This window comes from Fistularia commersonii, chromosome 5, assembly GCF_037954325.1.
Source record: "Fistularia commersonii isolate RoL2024-O1a breed Wild chromosome 5, RoL_Fcom_v1.0, whole genome shotgun sequence".
NCBI classification, from domain to species: domain Eukaryota; kingdom Metazoa; phylum Chordata; class Actinopteri; order Syngnathiformes; family Fistulariidae; genus Fistularia; species Fistularia commersonii.
This window is the reverse complement of record NC_141288.1, coordinates 11,283,615-11,301,549: the sequence shown is the minus strand read 5'-3', so window position 1 is coordinate 11,301,549 and position 17,935 is coordinate 11,283,615. Positions and strand designations below refer to the sequence as shown.

The 17,935-nt window shown below is 42.3% G+C and overlaps 1 protein-coding gene across 4 annotated transcripts in view; it reads left to right on the top strand.

The window, feature by feature from the left end:
* The window catches only part of kcnc2 (potassium voltage-gated channel, Shaw-related subfamily, member 2), a 110,672-nt gene extending 93,715 nt beyond the window's left edge, over positions 1-16,957 (top strand). The window contains exons 2-5 of one of the 4 annotated variants that reach the window (XM_086146796.1): positions 4,731-5,664; positions 9,617-9,787; positions 14,522-14,617; positions 15,865-16,957. In XM_086146796.1, coding sequence (XP_086002922.1) covers positions 4,731-5,664; positions 9,617-9,787; positions 14,522-14,583 — 1,167 coding nt within the window. In that variant the 3' untranslated portion in view covers positions 14,584-14,617; positions 15,865-16,957. Of the gene's footprint in view, positions 1-4,730; positions 5,665-9,616; positions 9,800-13,642; positions 14,618-14,823 lie in introns of those variants that run through there. The other 3 variants (XM_086146795.1, XM_086146794.1, XM_086146793.1) reach the window with 3 other exon arrangements.
* The last annotated feature ends 978 nt before the right edge of the window (positions 16,958-17,935 follow it).

Here is a 17,935-nt window from a genome sequence, read left to right as displayed (position 1 = left end):
AGTTGTAACCATGGCAAATGCCTTGAGCTCTAATTTTGAAGCCGTAATAGAGAGCGGAAGTGTGGTATGTGTGGTTACTGAGGGATGACGGTGTGACATAAAAAGGACAATAAAAGAAAAGACGGGAACATTACCCGAGAGACTGTAGTCTCCCCGTTGTTATTTTGTAATTGTACGCAACATAGGTGACTTTCGCGACACCTCGGTTACATTGGTGACAGCGGTGGGATTGCATGCTCACATTCAGAGAGAGAGAGATGTTTACGACCGAAAGGAAAAGATGGCGATGTAGCTAGCTCACCCGTTTGCGCTTCCTAGCCGCAGTTGGTGGTGCATGAGGTCTACAAATGTCTTGCTGCTGTCCGATAGGAGAAAATCAGGAGCAACGTGTATCGATTTGACGAGGACCCACTGGACTATAGCTACAAAGAGCGATGGAGAGGACAGTCATTCTACAACAACTTGAGGATTGAGCTCCCGCCGCCGTTGTCCGGGGAGGAAAAACCAAGTTTCCCCTGTTGAGCCAGGCAATCCGAAGGCTCATGGGGAAGATTTTAGTCGTAGACACTGGCAATGGCTTTGACCATGAGTTGGCAAGGATTCTACCTACGCATCTGATAAAGCGGCTTCTCTTCAATGGGGTAGCTTGCAATTAGTCAGCCAGGCGGGTCATAATGAGGTAAAGGAGAAATTGCTTTAGGACAAAAACATATCCTTGACCAGTTCAGAACAAACCTCTCTCCCCGTGCTCTTGGAGAGAGCCTAAAAGTGTATGCAGCCGAAATAAGCAAGCTAGTTCATTAGGCATTCCCTGGCTATGGTGATATAGTGCAGAAAGATGAGAAATTTTGCAGGTTTCTGGCTGGACTAGAAGAGGTTCACCTGACCGTGCCTGGTGGGAGCGGGGAGTGAAAGGAGGCTCCAGGGAGAAACAGGACTGCGGGCCCCCCCACCATAACCAAGTCCAATCACCAAATTGGCGGAGTCCCAGACCCTCCAACGATGAAAAGCAGAGACGGCAGGGGGTGCGCTTCCTTTCCCCCAAGAGGGAAGACTCAGCACACCAGTCGGGAAAAGATATGTAGCTGATGTTGTGGCCCAAACACTGGCTGCAGAACCTATGGGCCCTCAAGAGGGAACAATGTCTGCTAGTAAGACAATTACACCGGACAAGACTGAGCAGCTGACCTCATATGCGAGGGGAAACATTGAAGGGATGGATATTAACATATTAGTCAACACTAGTGCAACAGAGTAATTTATTAGCAACAATCTTTGCATGGTCTGTTCCTGTCCTACACAAGCAGCCCCTAAGTACAGACTATATCGCGGCACCATCGGTGAATGGGTATATACTTGACCCCCTGGGTGCCATAACAGCTACTCTGTGTCTAGGGAAGACCTCCCAGCAGCAGGTTTTCCACGTCATTAGGGGGTCCACACAAACAGCCCTGCCGGGTCTGGACATGGTACTTCCACTGTTGAGTGGCAAGGACCTAATTCCTTAGTACTGCAATGTTTCCATCGACACCGGCACGAAACTACCCCTACTTGCAAGGCACGTTCCTGTGTGGGTGTCCCTACCCAGGCTTGTTGACCAGCTCCCGGACTTTGTGGGCTATTTATCACCAAATCCCAGCAAAAGTGATTGTGTCATAGCTCACACCTTCATGGCCTTTGAATGTCTGAAGGGGGTGCTTTCACCATGCTGGACTTTTGCATTCCCTTTAAGGTATGCACAGATGTCACCAGGGGAGCAGTTGGGGCTGTGTTGGCCCAGGACAGAGACTGACTGAAGTGAGAGATGGTGTACGCTAGCCAATCAGTCACATTCCCAGAGAAACGTTGATCTACATTTGACAGAGAACTGTGGGCTGTCGTATGGGTGGTCCGCCAGTTCAGGCATTACATTGGATCAGCTGCCTTTACCATAATCCCAAGCCTCTGCTGGCTCTGTGTGACATGTCCATTGACAAGGATCCTACAGGACGGGACAAGATGAAAATTGGAGCTCGATCCTTTTAACAACACAAGGACGGGCATTGACAAGCTAATTCTAATGTGGTCTCACGTCGTCCCTGACGCCGGTGTATTAATGACCAGCCGACCTGAATGCCATAGACTGACAGCAAACCCAGTGTTCCCCAGACAGACACGCTGGTTCAACCTCTCACTGTGTCCCCTCCTGCCTCTGACTTCACCACCAAGGGACAGCATGTGGACGTGGACTTGTCTTTCATGCAGACACTCTCCCACGATGGAACAGAAATGAAGGCATGACAACAGGTCAATCCACATATTAAGCAGGTGTTGGACTGCCTTGACGGCGGTGGTTCTCGGCCACCTAAGGGGCAGATGAGAGGTAACTCCCAGTGTCTTCGAAAACTATGGACTGAATAACCTCACCTCTCTGTTGTTAATGGGCTTCTCTTCAGGATTATGAACTTGCCCCACACAGGAGATGCGCTTTGCCCTCCTTACTTATCCCTGATGTGTTGCAGCACCTGCATGGGGGCGCTGGATCAGCCCATTTCTCAGTGGAACATGTGTGGGTACGTGAAAGGAAAACTTGTTCCGGGCCCCTCATGTTCAAGGACATACAACAGTGCTTCCCATGTCAGACCTGCAGGACCCCAGTGCCTCAGCCTCGTGCACCGAAGGGTAGCGTCCAGGCAATTCGGCCTCTTCAGAGAGTAGCAACTGACATTCTAGAATTACCGCTGAGGTCTAAGGGGAACGTGTATGTGTTAGTAGTGGAGGACTACTTTACCAAGTTTATGAATCTGTATGCTCTACCTCACCAGGCAGCCCCATCAGTAGCACTGTGTTTATTTGACGATTATGTGCTGGTTTATGGCGTTCCGGAGGTGATCCACAGTAATCAGGGCTGGCAGTTTGAAGCTGAGATTGTGTAAATACTGTGTTGGCTTCTGGGAGTTAAGAAATGTGCACTGTACCTTAATCCCAATAATAATCCCAAATCGGGATTGGTGGAACATTTTAATTGAACCCTCATTGACCAGCTAGTTAAATTATTGCTTGCCTGCGGTGACAAGTGGGACAGTTATCTGAAACAGGTGGCTTTTGCATACAGCAGCTCTGTTCATGCCTGCACCAAGTACATACTGTATGAACGAAGGGTTTGTGTTCCGGTGAACATGTTGGTATGTACCAGTATGTACCATCTCAGCTGGTGAGTTTGGACCCACCCCTGACTCATGCTGACTTTTGCACAACAAGGTGGTGCCGAGGCTCACAACAAGCAAAAACTGTATCATGATGGCACAGTCCAACACCACTCATATGCAAGAGGGGGCTGGTATGGCTGCATAACCCAACGGATCACCATATGAAACTTGCCCCCTTCTGGAAGGGACCAGGGTTGGGCTGGGGAGTAGCTTGAGATGGATGATTCAGGGGCTGTTCAGTTTTTTGTCAGGAATTCGTAAGGAATTCATCATATTTGGTTAGTTTGTGTGAAAAAAAAAAATTAAAAAAGGAAAACGTAGTACTGTTGGGAGTTAAAGGGGGAACTGATGTGTTTTCTTGCTGTGCTCGATGACATGCATCAGTTTTGTGTTGTTGCAGTTTAGTAGTGTGTTTAGCAGCGCATATTTTTTTGTTGTTGTCATGTTTTTTTTTTCTTGCTTGGGCGTGGTTATCACGGTGAAACAGGGATGTTTCATTTTTGCGGGGGGGAGGTATGTAACATATCCTTGTGGACCTGGATCCTGCTATAAGTTGTAACCACAGTAGATGCCTTGAGCTCTTATTTTGAAGCCGTAGCGGGGAGCGGAAGTGTGGTATATGTGGTTGCTGGGAGATGACGCAGTGAAGAAAAAGGGATAATAAAAGAAGAGACGGGAACTTTACCCAAGAGAAACTGTAGCCTCTGCGTTGTTATTTTGTAATTGTACGCAGTATAGGCCACTTTTTAGAGATCAGTTATTTTTTCACAAAGTGCTCACAGGGAACTATAAACTGAATGTTGGACGGGGGAAAAAACATATTTCTCAAATTCTCATTTGTTTATTTTTTATTCAAATGCACAGTTTTTGTGCAACTGGACATAAAGAATTAAAACCCACCCATAAGAGTTGTATTGGTTTAAGTTCCAGGACCTGGTGCTGATCTTGGATGAAAAAGAGGATTAGTTTCTTTGATTAATTCTAGTTAGGCAGTATTTTCCCCATCATCCACATATATTTCATGTTTTCATCTGCTGCAGAAATGACTCAGTTCTGAATGTCATCGGTTATTTCTGAACCTGTGCTCACTGAACGGAAACCATTTAAGCTTTTGTCAATATGGCAGCTTTTCCACCTCCTCCAAGTATAAACTCTTTTTAAAACAATATTTAAAGGCGGTTTAAATTTTTTTCTTGTTTCCAGTTTGGTTTGTTTGTTCCATTTTTTTTTTTTTTTCTTAACAGCTTGTGAAGGCTGTTAACGGTGAATTGTGAAAATGCTTAAATTCAGGTGGATGGAAGGCCCAGTACCGACTCTGTATATTTGTTTGGTTTCCACATTGTTTGCCTTTGCATGACTGCCAACTGGCCAGAAAACCAGCTGCAGGAAACTAATTCTGCCAGCATCTGCGTCCCCATGATCCTCGTCCACCCGGGGCAATTAGACTTCTGAAGAGCAAATGATGCGACTTACCTGTACTGTCATATAGAGATTGTTGGCAAATACATTTATTCTCTGTTCTCTTTTTCCCTTTTCCCATAGTTTATTGCCTTTGCTTCTTTGTTCTTCATCCTGGTCTCCATCACCACCTTTTGCTTGGAGACTCATGAGGCTTTCAACACCGTCATCAACAAGACGGAGGTAATGCGGAACAGCAGCCTGCCGGACTTGGGGCCTCAGTACGAGATCGAGACGGACCCTGCGCTCACCTATGTAGAAGGCGTTTGCGTCTTCTGGTTCACCATCGAGTTCCTGGTGCGTGTGACTTTCTGCCCGGTCAAGCTGGAGTTTGTTAAGAGCGTGCTCAACATCATCGACTTTGTGGCTATCCTGCCTTTCTACTTGGAAGTAGGGCTGAGCGGCCTTTCGTCGAAGGCTGCCAAGGACGTGTTGGGGTTCCTCAGGGTGGTGCGCTTTGTTCGCATCCTGCGTATATTCAAGCTAACACGTCACTTTGTAGGGCTTAGAGTGTTGGGCCACACACTGCGGGCCAGCACCAATGAGTTCCTGCTCCTCATTATCTTTCTCGCTTTGGGAGTGTTAATATTTGCCACCATGATTTATTACGCAGAGCGCATCGGCGCTAAGCCCAATGACCCCACCGCCAGTCTCCACACCAAGTTCAAGAACATCCCCATCGGCTTCTGGTGGGCTGTGGTTACCATGACTACGCTGGGCTATGGGGACATGTATCCAGAGACATGGTCAGGCATGGTGGTGGGTGCGTTGTGCGCTTTGGCTGGAGTGCTTACGATAGCCATGCCCGTACCTGTCATCGTCAATAACTTTGGGATGTACTACTCTCTGGCAATGGCCAAGCAGAAGCTTCCCAAGAAGAGGAAGAAACACATTCCTCAGGTTGTGCAGGGAGGCTCCCCCACCTACTGCAAGGCAGATCTCAACACCACATGTAACAGCACTCAAGGTGACCTGTGCCACGTCAAGGGGAGCAGGGTACTAGAACGCAACCGCTCAGGTAAGAGCACACAGTCACCATGGCTGCACAAGCGTGAAAGTTATGTGGAGCCGCACCTCAGCAGCAGAGTTCAGCTTAGAGCGAAAAATGTTATTTATGTATCGATAGCAAGATGAACTCCTCAGAGACCTCCTCCCAGGTAGAAAGCGATGTCCAAATGACAGATTTCCCACAGGGACTAAAACGACTACTCTCTATGGAGATTTGCCACAGCCACAGTGGAGACACAGAGACAGAGCTCTTTTGCATTGCAGCCTTCATATCTGGTTGCCACAGCGACAAGTCAGGCAATGCAAAAAGGTATTGACAGAGAGAGTGAGAGAGAGAGAGGAAGGCATTGAGATGAGATGAGATGAGAAACTCTTGAACTAGCAAATACTGATTTAAAAAAAAAAAAAAAGAAAAAAAAGAAGAGTCCTTGTCTCTGAGTCTTTCTGCCAGCAGGAATTGTTCATTTGCTATTAAGACTGTAGGTGGTTGTTTTTCCTTCAAGGCTTGTGTTCATAATTTACTCTGACACAGTGAATATTGATGGAAATTAATGTTGCTCTCTCTATATGGACTTTCTTTAAATTGTAGCGCAGACTTTCCCGAGGGTCAGTGCTTCCCTCACAGCCTTATTTATTTATTAACTCTCAGAACCTCATATCTATTCAGCATAGAATAATGACTTCGTCAACTGAATGCACAAACAGATATCTTTAGAGGTCATTTGAATATGTAGCCGGAGAGGCTACTTTCATGTCCGGTGCGTCAAGAAAAGGGTCTTGCCTCAAAATAGAGGTTCCAGAGCCATGCAAAACATGAATCTAATTTATATCTCAATATCAATTTCTTGATGACCATGTTTAAAATAGTTATTGAACCAAATTAGAAAACCCTCAAAACAAGAGAAAAGTAAATCAGTGACAGTTTACAAAAAAGTAATTATTATTTATTTTATCTATTTTTCTATTTTCTAAAAATAGAATTTTCTAGAAATAGAAAGAAAAAGAAATAATGATTTTATTTTGGTTTAAATTTCTGAGGCAATTTTGCAAACTTTCCAATCTGTATCGGTTCTAATGGGAAACCCACACTCTCGTCCATCCGGTTCTAGTGACGAAATGTTTCTTGCTCAGAGCAATAAGTCAACTTCCCGTGTGTGTTTGAAATAAACTGCTCTGCGTGTGTGTTCGCTCGGAGAGCAGCCAAAACTGCCACATCAACAACTCAACTCCATGAAGTCGACACTTTGGACAACGGGATTACTCAGCCAGTTACACAGTTCGGTTCTCTAACTTTGATCTCTGAGCAGAACACATGGCTACTGCAGGTTTACATCTCAGCTCGCTGCAGTAACATAGCCAGACATCATCTTCAACCTGAAACTCACAACTGACCAAGACACTTAGCTATGCTGGCAATTTATCCATATTGTTCCTCATCATTTCATATCAAAGTTGAAATTGTCTGTTGGAGAAAATTCCAATTGGTTTGAAGTCAAAACCCGAAATAAAATCTCAAATAAATCTGAAATTTAAAACAGTTTCATAAAAATCAGCAGAAAAGTATCTGAAAACCAGGTGGAAAACTACATAGTTTTATCATGGTTTCCACAAATGTTTTGCTGCTAAATATTACCATAACTTTTAGATTTACAGACAAATTACAGACACATGATTGATTGTTTTTCTAGTGCTCTCATTAACCAATAAATCAATTTTGTTGAAACTGGTGACTGGTAAAACTATAGTTTGACAGCGTTGCAGAAAATTCCTGAAAGGCATTTGGTCCAGGAAGAGAATGATGGAGTTTCTTCTCCTAAGAACAGATGCAATTGCTGCAGCACCCTTACAAGTCTCATATGGTATTTCATGCAAATTTCAAAAACACAAAACCTTCAATAATTGTTTTGGAATCTCACTTTTCTTTTACATTTCTGTGAAATACTAACAAATCATAGTTTGGTTCAGGTATCACATAGTGTCTTTATGTTGTTGTCAATAAATGTGACATGCTGACCAAAGTCAACCATGAAAATGTTCCATTAGCCTCATGCAGCTAAGGCCTCCCTCTAAAAAAACATTTTAAACCCATAAAAGATACAGATAAATGCGATTTCTGATGTACTCCCTCATCCCATTGGACACGGTCACTTGAGAAACAGTCAGTGCATTTTCAACTCTCAACAGACCAGATGTGTATGGCGGGCCAAATTGAGCATACCAGTGGTCAGGGTTTTCAAAACACGCTGATATTTTACACCAGCCTGCAGATACTGTCTGCAGGTCTGCTGTCGTGAGCTCACTAATGCTGGCGCTGCAGGCTGGCGTCAGCTAATTACTGGTGATTTGGTGATATGAGACTGAATTCCTTTTCCCAGCGGAGTGATTTGAAAATGGGGTGTGAGTAAACGTATGTCTATGAGGAATCCTGCAAGACTTTTAGGGTCAAAAATGAGCATTTTATGGGAAACTGTACAAAAGTAATGTCAATGCATCAGTGCAAAGAATACACAGTATAAGGTTCTATATTTGCAGAAAAGCTTCATCAGCTCACAAGTCATCAGTGTATCTCGCTCATCAGTCAAAGCTCCTTACTCCCCCTGACCTTTGACCTCTTCCAGGCTGCACTTCGGCATGACATTTGCCGCTGCTTTTTATGATTGAGGCTGTTTGATGTTTAACTGTGATTTCTCAGCCAAGAATCAGCCAAGAGAATTCCTTTTGCTACAGATGGAACGCGGTTATGCGCCGCAATATTTCAGCAGTGCCAGTTCTTTTATTTGTGTGTTCATTGGATGATCTATGATCACAGATTTGAAGTCCATGTCGCACAATTAAATACATTACAGTAATTTAATGAATCTCTCATGAGTTGTACCTCCAGCTTGATGAGGGTGCAGTTTATTTTGACTCTTAATCACGTGACCTGTGTTCTAAAAATATATTTTAATTGTCAGAGGGAAAAAAAGACCAAATTTTTTAAAACTGTTAGGGTAATTTTTCTGGTGACAGCCTTCTTAACCAAAAAAAAAATTTAAAAAAATGGAAAATTAAATCCAATACATCCCGGAAGGAAAAATTTATTATTAAGTTCACATTGATTCTTGCTATTTTTGAAGTAATTTAATTGCAGTATTTAGTTAATAACTTGATGGCTTTGATGTCATTTGTATCAACACATTCCAGTGATATCCAGTGATTTTAAGCTATTTCTTGTAAAATCATTATTACATAATATCACTTTTGACCACCTTTTTCTGATTATTTTCAGAGTTATAACAAGACAAGTGAATATTTAAGTTCTTAATTTAACTTTAATGCCCATGTTAATGTTGATGCACATTTTGAAATGCATCGATTTCAATTTTTCACTAATAGCCCCTTCCAAAAAGCAATTGCCTTTTTATTCTTCTAAATATGAGTTAATACACTAAATACTCAGACTGTGTCTCTTTTACAACAATAGAATAAATCCTCTGTGCATCAGTTATGTATCTCATTAATCTCCCAATCATTAAGTGATGTAAAAAAAATGAATAAATGGCTCATTAATTTGTTTTAGTTTGGTTCTCTCTACATTTTTTTGTTAGTTTTATTACATCTATTTTATTAGTATTATTTTTATCATGATTTATCATGTCATTTCCTTTATTTGCCAATTGCTGTATTAAATTTACCACCCTCAGAGAAGGACAACAAGTTTAAAGTTATTATTACTAATCAGAAATGTCTTCACATCAAATCGCAAAATAATGGATCAGGAGGAATACAGAGGTACATCTGATCACCCGAACACAATTATTTCAGCTTAAAAATAAGAGTTTAGCCTTAAATGTCAAGGTTACAGCCTTATCACATCGGTTGCACTCTGAGACATTCAGAAGAATCTGTAAGATTCTTTTCAGCAGCTCCAAACAGACATGACGTTATGAAATTGCTAACACGCTTGTCTTGACTGGTGGCAGTTCTGTCGGCCGACTGCAGCGGAGGCAGCGATCTGACCATGTCTCCAGAGGAGAGGGTCCCCATGCGGAGATCCAGTACCCGAGAACAGGATCGTCGAAGTGGGGGCACTTGCTTCCTGCTGGCTGCCAGTGACTATACTTGCCCTGCAGATGGGGGCATGCGGAAAGCAGGTAACTGCATGTGTAAGTTTAAACATTTTCACTTCAATGAAATGTTATTTTCCTGTCTGTCAGCATATTTATGAACATCATGCTTCATCATAATTAGTCAATCATCATCTGGTTTGGTCTTGTCTTAAAGGTGTGACCATCAGCATTTATAAGTGTGTAAAGACTGTAAATGTTATAGGTTCTCCTTTCATTTAGAGCTACAAATTACTTAATAGATACAAAGCTTCAAAAGATGCTCATCAATAGGTTCAATAAACAGCAAAATCATTTTTTAGTTTTCACTGATGAAGATAAAACAAAATTTAAGAAGACAAAAAAACAATACAAACAAATTTAAAGAGCTTTTGAATTGTGTCACAGTCTAAATGATTTTACTTTACATGAATTCTTAAATAATCTTGTGTTACTAATTCTAAAAAGGGGAGTCATGCAGATTATCGTACTCCTTCATTCATATTCTCAATTCAAATCCAGTAATTGTAAATTATAAAATTGACAAAAGATTTAAAGGGTGAGGAAACACATTTGAAAAGAAAAATGCAAGTGATAGTATAAATATAGATAGAAAATGTTTAAAACTGAGCAGAAATGATCCTAGAATGTTGATGTAATGGGAAAATTCAGTGCAAGAAATTACATAAACTTAAAGAAATCTGGTTGCCAGGCACCAGACCAGTCTTCCCGCGGTTAATGTATTTGTTGATCTTGAAAACCTTTAGAAGTGCTTTTGAAAACGGAAATAATTTGCACACCAATGTAATATTAAAACTGTCTAGCTTAAAAATGCAAAGAGGAAAGCGTTTGCAGTGACATCACTTCAAGTGGTACAGAAATCAGTCACCAAAGAACTGCTAGAGACCTTCATCCAAGTGGTTCTTTGAGGAGGAGGCGATCTGGAAAGAACCTCTAAACCTCACGTCTCTTCGAGATCTGTCAGAGGCAGTATTTTTTTCTTCCCATGGAATAATTGTAGTCGACAAAAGGTCTTCTTAGTTATCGCCATCCAATTTACACCATCCTTCCTAGCCTTAAGTTTTGTCAGTCAGCCGAAAGGCCGAACTTGAAAGGGCCTGACCTTCCACTTTGACCCTGGCTAAAGGTCACGGTGAAGTTCATACACTGAACTATCAACACACGCGGCTGCTGTCCCGCGACATTTCAAAGGGCAAAGAATGCCATCATCCCAAATGTGTAAAGTGAGCATTTCAAACGGTGAAAATGTGTCCACGCTGTGCTGCCTTGCTTTTTGATAAAGCTCTAAACACCCGGCCGTCTTTTCACCGTGCCCAGCTGACATAATTTAAAACTGATTTTTGCGTTAATGAGCAGAGAAATGCGAAATCACTGATCCTCGACTAACCGCTGCCCCCCTCGGAGTGTTTGTTCAGTCGTAATTGGTCCAAGTCAAGTTGATGAGCTTTCCAAAGTGCTTTCCCTTCGTCCTGCTTTGCTTCAATTCAGGGAAGAACCGTTTCGATGAGCAATCTCCCGCTCAGAGATTCTGGGGTCGACCATAATCTCTCAATTATTCTGATAAATAATTGTAAAGATGTATAAATAAATATTAATTAATTGATTAAATCATTCATGCAACCATTTATTCAGTCATTAGCTTCAACACTTGCATTCAGTGAGTGATGCAGTGAGTGATGGGTTTCACCATGCATCTAGAGATATACAATCATTCATTCTCTAATTCAAATGTCTGGGTAAATTTAATGAATGTAAAATAAAAAAGGGGGAAAAAACATGAAAATTCCCAAACCTGAAAATGAGCAAAACAACTTATAGCTCCTGGTTTGTTTATGATGCCTGTGTATTCAACCGCTTCTGAATTACAATGGTGATAATGTAATGTGCGGATTGCTTGGAACGGACGCTATTTACTTTGGCCGACTGAACTCAAACTTTTCGTCACACTGGCATTCACGTGAGGGTCTGTGTCCGCTGTTACCGCCCGACAGCGTCCATTGCTGGGATACGTTATTACCATTCTCACAGCATTCTTGTGACTTTTTTGCTGTCAAATCAGATCAATATCAATGACAAAGAAAAAGCAATTTCACGCACATCAAGTCAGAAAGGTTAATAGAGCCGTACAGCCAGTCCAAGGACGCTCCCAACCCCGGGCGTTCAAACATACTAAAAGAGCAAACAGGCAGCTTGACAGCTATAACGGACACCGTCAGTGACTATTCAGACTCGGCCTTTGTTTAGCGATCAAGGAAAAGGGGAAGGAAAATATAGCAAAGGTTATTGAAGAATTTAGGGTTGCACTTACGACCAATCTTAGTGAGAGGACCACGGCGCGGATGTGCAACGCTAACCACTAACTTACCAGAGATTCAGCTCAAGCTCCAGAGTTCGAAACCCCTACAATCAGCTTTTTGGACCTCAAAATGGCCTGTTTAAAATAAAATGTTAAAAAAGCAGTTTCGTAAATATAGTTGGTCTTGATCAGTGACTGTAATATCCATCATCGTCATCATCTTCATCACAGATCTGAGATTTCTGTCATTAATCTGATAAATACTGAGATGAATGTCTTTCAAGTCAATCCCATTCTAATTTCAAGCATTAGTTTCGTCTTTCACATGTCACTGTCTTTCACATGGTATTACAATATCTGAGTGTATCAATGAAATGCAATGATGACGCTAAGAGATTACATGTTTTTTGCAAACTTATTCATATAGGGACCTTTTTTTTAAATAAGCCTCTGTTATTGTTGGTGTTCCAACAGATACACCTCTTACTTTTTCCTAGTGCTCTTATAATGGTGTATTTCATTGTAGCTTGTCTGTGGGGGTTCTCAGTCATCCAGGTCATGGTGAATTCTTGTCAAAATCTTCTTGTCTTGGCAACTGAACGTTTCACCCCTCATCTTGAAGGAGCCTCTCGGATGAGGGGTGAAACGTCTTCAAGTCAAGAAATTCAAGTCCAGTTGCCAAGACAAGAAGATTTCAATAGGAATACATTGTAGCTAACATTATCTCCAAGATTTCATAGTTTATAAATGGATATATGCAAAGTTCATGGATATTCAATTGCAATGAATTTATGAATAAAAGTCTATGTTGTTGTTTTCACCAAAACTGATGTTTTTCAGTTAGCTCACCCTCCAGACTTGAGATTTGCCGGTCAAAGGGCCTTTTCACACCTGCAGACGGTTCACCGCCATCCCAGTCGGTGCAAAAGTCCTACTTTGGTTTCATAAGGGAAACATTTCCACCAAAGCATATCCACAAACGTGAGGTAGATTCATGACTCATAAAACTGCTTAGGTTTTCGTGGTGGAGAAAAAAAGAGAGCGTTTTACATCCAGGCTAGCATAATCCAAAACGGTCCAAGACAATTGGCCCATATTTATATCCACATTCGTTATCCATGCCAAAAACATCAAACCAATACATTCCTGTCAATTGGCACATTTGAATTCTTTTCATTGTGTGAAAACAAGGTGTTGACTCATTTTACGTGAAAACACATGCTGTTTGAACAAAGGCCAGTTATTCTGGTGTTATTACTGTGTTTACATTGGCCTGAAAGCAACTGAACCGAGGAGGAAAACCGATCAGCCCAATGTTAGTAGGGCTGAACCATGCAGGTATGAAAAGTCCCCGAGACTCCAGTCTGCTTTACTGCTGGTGTTCGGATTTGCTGTGCATGCACTCACCATGTCTCACTCCTGTCTCCTGTCTCGCCTGGGTTTACTCGGCTGGCTCGGACTCGGATCGTTGCCTGCCTGCCTGCCTGCCTGCCTGCCTGCCTGCCTGTGTGTGTTCATGTCCCGTTCCTGCACAACCACCACTGCCACCACCGCCTCCACCTCTCTGTCGCGCCCTTCATCCGAAGGCTATGAGAAATCCCGGAGCTTAAACAACATAGCGGGCATGACTGGCATGTCTGGCAATGCCCTGAGGTTGTCACCTGTGACCTCACCCTACGGATCGCCCTGCCCGCTACGGCGCTCTCGCTCTCCCATCCCTTCCATCCTCTGAGACCTTCGGCGCTGCGCCTCTTTTTGCCTAACCATGCCTCAGAAAGCCACCTCTCCATGGTATTCTATCTGAACTCTGTTCTAGATATTGTGACTAGTGGTTCAGTATTTAACTATAGAAGAGACTAATATTAGTGGCTTTTGCCACCTGAGTAAATCTTCACTCCGCTCCCTATGTGCTCACATCCTAGCCAGCGCCCCTGTGTCACTTTTCCCTCTAGTTTGATATTATCCTACTTTGAGACTTGCAATAAAAGGACTTTGACTGGTGGCTTCAGAAGTAGCAGCCATAACATTTAATAATCAGGGATATTAGATGTTACTATATTTAGACACCTTGGCGAGGTGGGAGAACAAAAAAGACGTGCTTCCAAAAAAAGAAAGAGAGATGTCTCTCTGTTTGAATGTCACACAATTGTGACCTTGTCTTTGGTTTTGCAGTTTATTTTTGGGATGGAGGATTGTCTTTCAGGACTCACGCAACAAGTTCACGTCCAGTCTGTCACCTCTCACCTGCTGCTGGGCCTGCTCATATTTCTGCATGGACTCATTCTGTAACCATTTTCTGTCTGCAAGGAATGTTGACAGGAAGGAGGGACTAGGCATATATTTATTCACACACCCACCCACACACACACAGACCCACACAGACATATACATATAAAAATATATATATATGAATACCTAACAGAATAATGTATTATGCTGGGATGTGTCTGGTTGTTTACTCATAGATAACTGCAAAGAGATGGTGTTTACGGGTTTCACACAAGCAGAGAGCGGCGTTCTATCTTAATGGCTTGGAGAAAACACGCCGCCATGGCAGAAAGGTAATCGTCTGACTAACCGGTACAGCGTAGAATGCAGTCGCCCTCAGTTACCTTTTTGTGTACGTAGGGTGGATGGGGCTAATTGTATAACGGTCATCAGTGTACTATTGCTATCTAGCAGCTCAAGCACAGATCTTCAATAGCTCAATAGCTGTGTTTCAGCATAAATCCGTTTTTAAGCTTTTTTTTTTTTTTTTTTTTTTCAGACCTAAAATTCACACTCCTACCAAGATGTTTGGAGTGAATCATTGTTGTTGCAAAAAATGGCAGAGCCAATCCAGGCAAAGAAGCTGTCTAATGTTACAGGTTACACTACATCCAATATGAGATATTGAGGATTATCTTCCTCAGCTTGGTACTGACACGTTGATAGCACACAGAGTGGTTTCAATGAATTGTAACCCTTTGTTAAAAAACGCCAATATGTGATGTATCTGTTGTTTATGTCTCTGCTCATTCATCATATCCAGGAAGCCACCCGCAGTGTTGCACATTTAACTCCTCTTTTCAACACTTTCCAAATCAAACTGAAGTCTGTGCAAAAGGCTGTGTTTGCCACATTTCTCAAATATAATACTCCAAAAATATGCGTAACACACCCCGATGGCTCCCAGGGTGTAAATCAATTTTTGTTGTTTTCTTCCCAAATTAGTTGATAATCCTTCCTTTTGTGCATCCAAATTCTCCTCTAATTATTCTCCTCTAATCTCCTCCAGTTTTATTTGTGCGAGCCATTTCCAAGGGCTATTCAGAGCTTACCTTTAATGAATTCTTTTATACTGATTTTAAATCTCGTGCGAAACTAAAGCAGCATCGTTTGTCTGACCGAGTCTGCTTGTGGCACGACCGTGCACCAACAGGTGCGGGACTGCAGACAAGACCATGCGGCGATGAGCCTCCCCCTTCCCTACAAAGTGTCTATACCAGTAGCAGAGGGGTTGCCTAGCAACTGGCTCACGGAAAGATGCATCTTACACGTAGCTCTGCAAAAAGTCAAACACTTAAAAAAGAAGACAGATTTCTTTTTATTTCCAGACCAAGTCATTGAATTTCCAGCATCGAAACCACGATATATTTTTTTATATCCAGACATTTCAGCATCAAACGCGTTGTCTTCATATTTTGTGCATTCATGTGCATGCCTTCTGAAGTGATGCTCAGCAGAGACAGATGATGCATTTCAGATATCAAGAGATGTGAATTGTTTATATTTTATTTAGACCACTCATTTTCTTTTTGAATGACAGCGGGATAAGACTGTCAACACTATGAGGACCTATTGCAGCGGGAGGACCCCGTTCGGAGTCATAAGGCCACTCCTACTGGACATTATGGACGGGAAAGCACGCAAAAAAACTACCGAATGCTCAGCCCAGCACTCTGAGGACTATGACAAGCATTTGCATTTTGCTGATGTCCCTTTTTGTTTTCCTCTTTTGAAAAAAAAAAAAATGAAAAAGAAAATCACAGGAGAGCAAAGGTCCATAAAAGAGACTATCAACAGGTACTGTATTGATATTGCTCCTGTAAATATAACAGCACAGCACACCTGGGCAAAGCAACTCCATCCAATCATCTGTTCTTTGATGGCAAGTCAGATAACAAGGTTGTTGGTTGCTAACTTGCGCCGTGACACTAAATGTCAATCACTTATCTTGCTGTGGTACCCCTCCTCGCAATAAGTGTATTAAGATGTGAGGCACTTTGTGTTCTAAAAATGGAGTGTATTCATATATGAAATTCTACATACCGTATATACAGTATAGAGAGACATATGTGCTAAGTTGAATAAATGTGACATTATGGTCATCTCTGCTTTTGTTTCTCTTGGTAATTCTCAGTAGGTTAATTGCTCTGCTGTGTGTTAATGTGTGTTTAACCTTCAAGTCCAGGGTAAAGATCTGCTGTTTATGAAAGGCCAGTACAGCCAACACCAACGAGTGGACTAAACATTGTCACTCCTCTGGTTACCTTTAGCACAAACCTGAAAGAAACAGTATCCCCCCCCCCCGTGATGCAGTTGCCATTGTAGAAGTCCCCCACCACTGAGCATGAAACCACCCTGCAGATGGTTTGACTTTTCAGGAATTTTTCCTCATGACTCCCGGTGGCTTTTTAAAAAAAAAAAAAAAAAACTTGATTCTTCCGAACTTTCTTCCCGCGGAGCAAAAGTGTAGCAGAAGTTTACCAAGTTGATAAAAGTGGGACTTCTAGAATGGCTACATCTGCAAGGTAGCACTCCCATGTACCCCAACAATCTGATCGGATTTGCAATAAGCACCTGAAAACAGAGAGCGCCGATCCTCACTGTGATTTCAGCAGCCCGTCATGACAAGAAAAGAGGGTGTGGAAATGCTGATAAAGAACCCTGGCAAGTGCTTTGACTACTGTGTTATATTGCTGAGGCCCCCTTTTACACCTGGCATTAAAATGTATCAGGTATCCAGACAATATCTAGAAAAAAAGATATTTTACTGTGTGTAAACCGCGTAAGAAATTAATGCTGATGCCAGTATAACCCAAAACGTTTTTTCTGTCCGTGCTGCAGGCTGGAATAGGTTTTTATGCCAGCCATAACCCTGGTTAAATCAGTTAGTCAGCCACATGGAATCGTCGCTGATATGAACTCACTTTGAAAACCAACTGAAAGATGGCGGCTCTGTCCAGTTCATGTCTCAGCGGTCGGCCGTGATCAAAATAACAACTGCAGTTAAAAGGAATAATGAACGAGGTCTGCCTTTCAACATTATTTTAAGTCAAGGACTGCAGGGTGGAAAATATGGACCTCGGAGGCGACACCAAAAAACCAGGCTCGGTGGAATCATGTCAGCCATCTGTGGAAGCGTGTCATTGTGTTTTATAGATTTCATGTGGACAGAAGTTGTCTTTGACGGCTAGGGTGCCAAAGACCAAAGAAGGAAAGTATGCCAACTTGAGCAGCTGCTTTTATTCCAGCTGTGTTTGGCAGTATGAGTTTCCCAGGTAGTTCAGGCTGATGCTTGGAGAAAATGTTTGGGATGTTTATGGGTGCTTAAGCCTTTCAGTTTACATTAAAATTGATTTTTTTCTTTTTAAAGCAGGCTGAGGGTAGGCTTGTATGGGTATTATGCATTTTATTCTGGTCCGTAACATGATGTCATATCAACTTATACTCAAGAGTACATAAATACACCCCATGGCCAGTGTTCCCAAGATTCGATGATACCAAATGGGGACAAGACCCTTTTTCCCAATCCGACACACATCGTCTCACAGGGAAAATATTACCCAGTTTGGGACCCTGCGCCTCGAATCGCTCATTTTGGTTAAAAAAGTGGT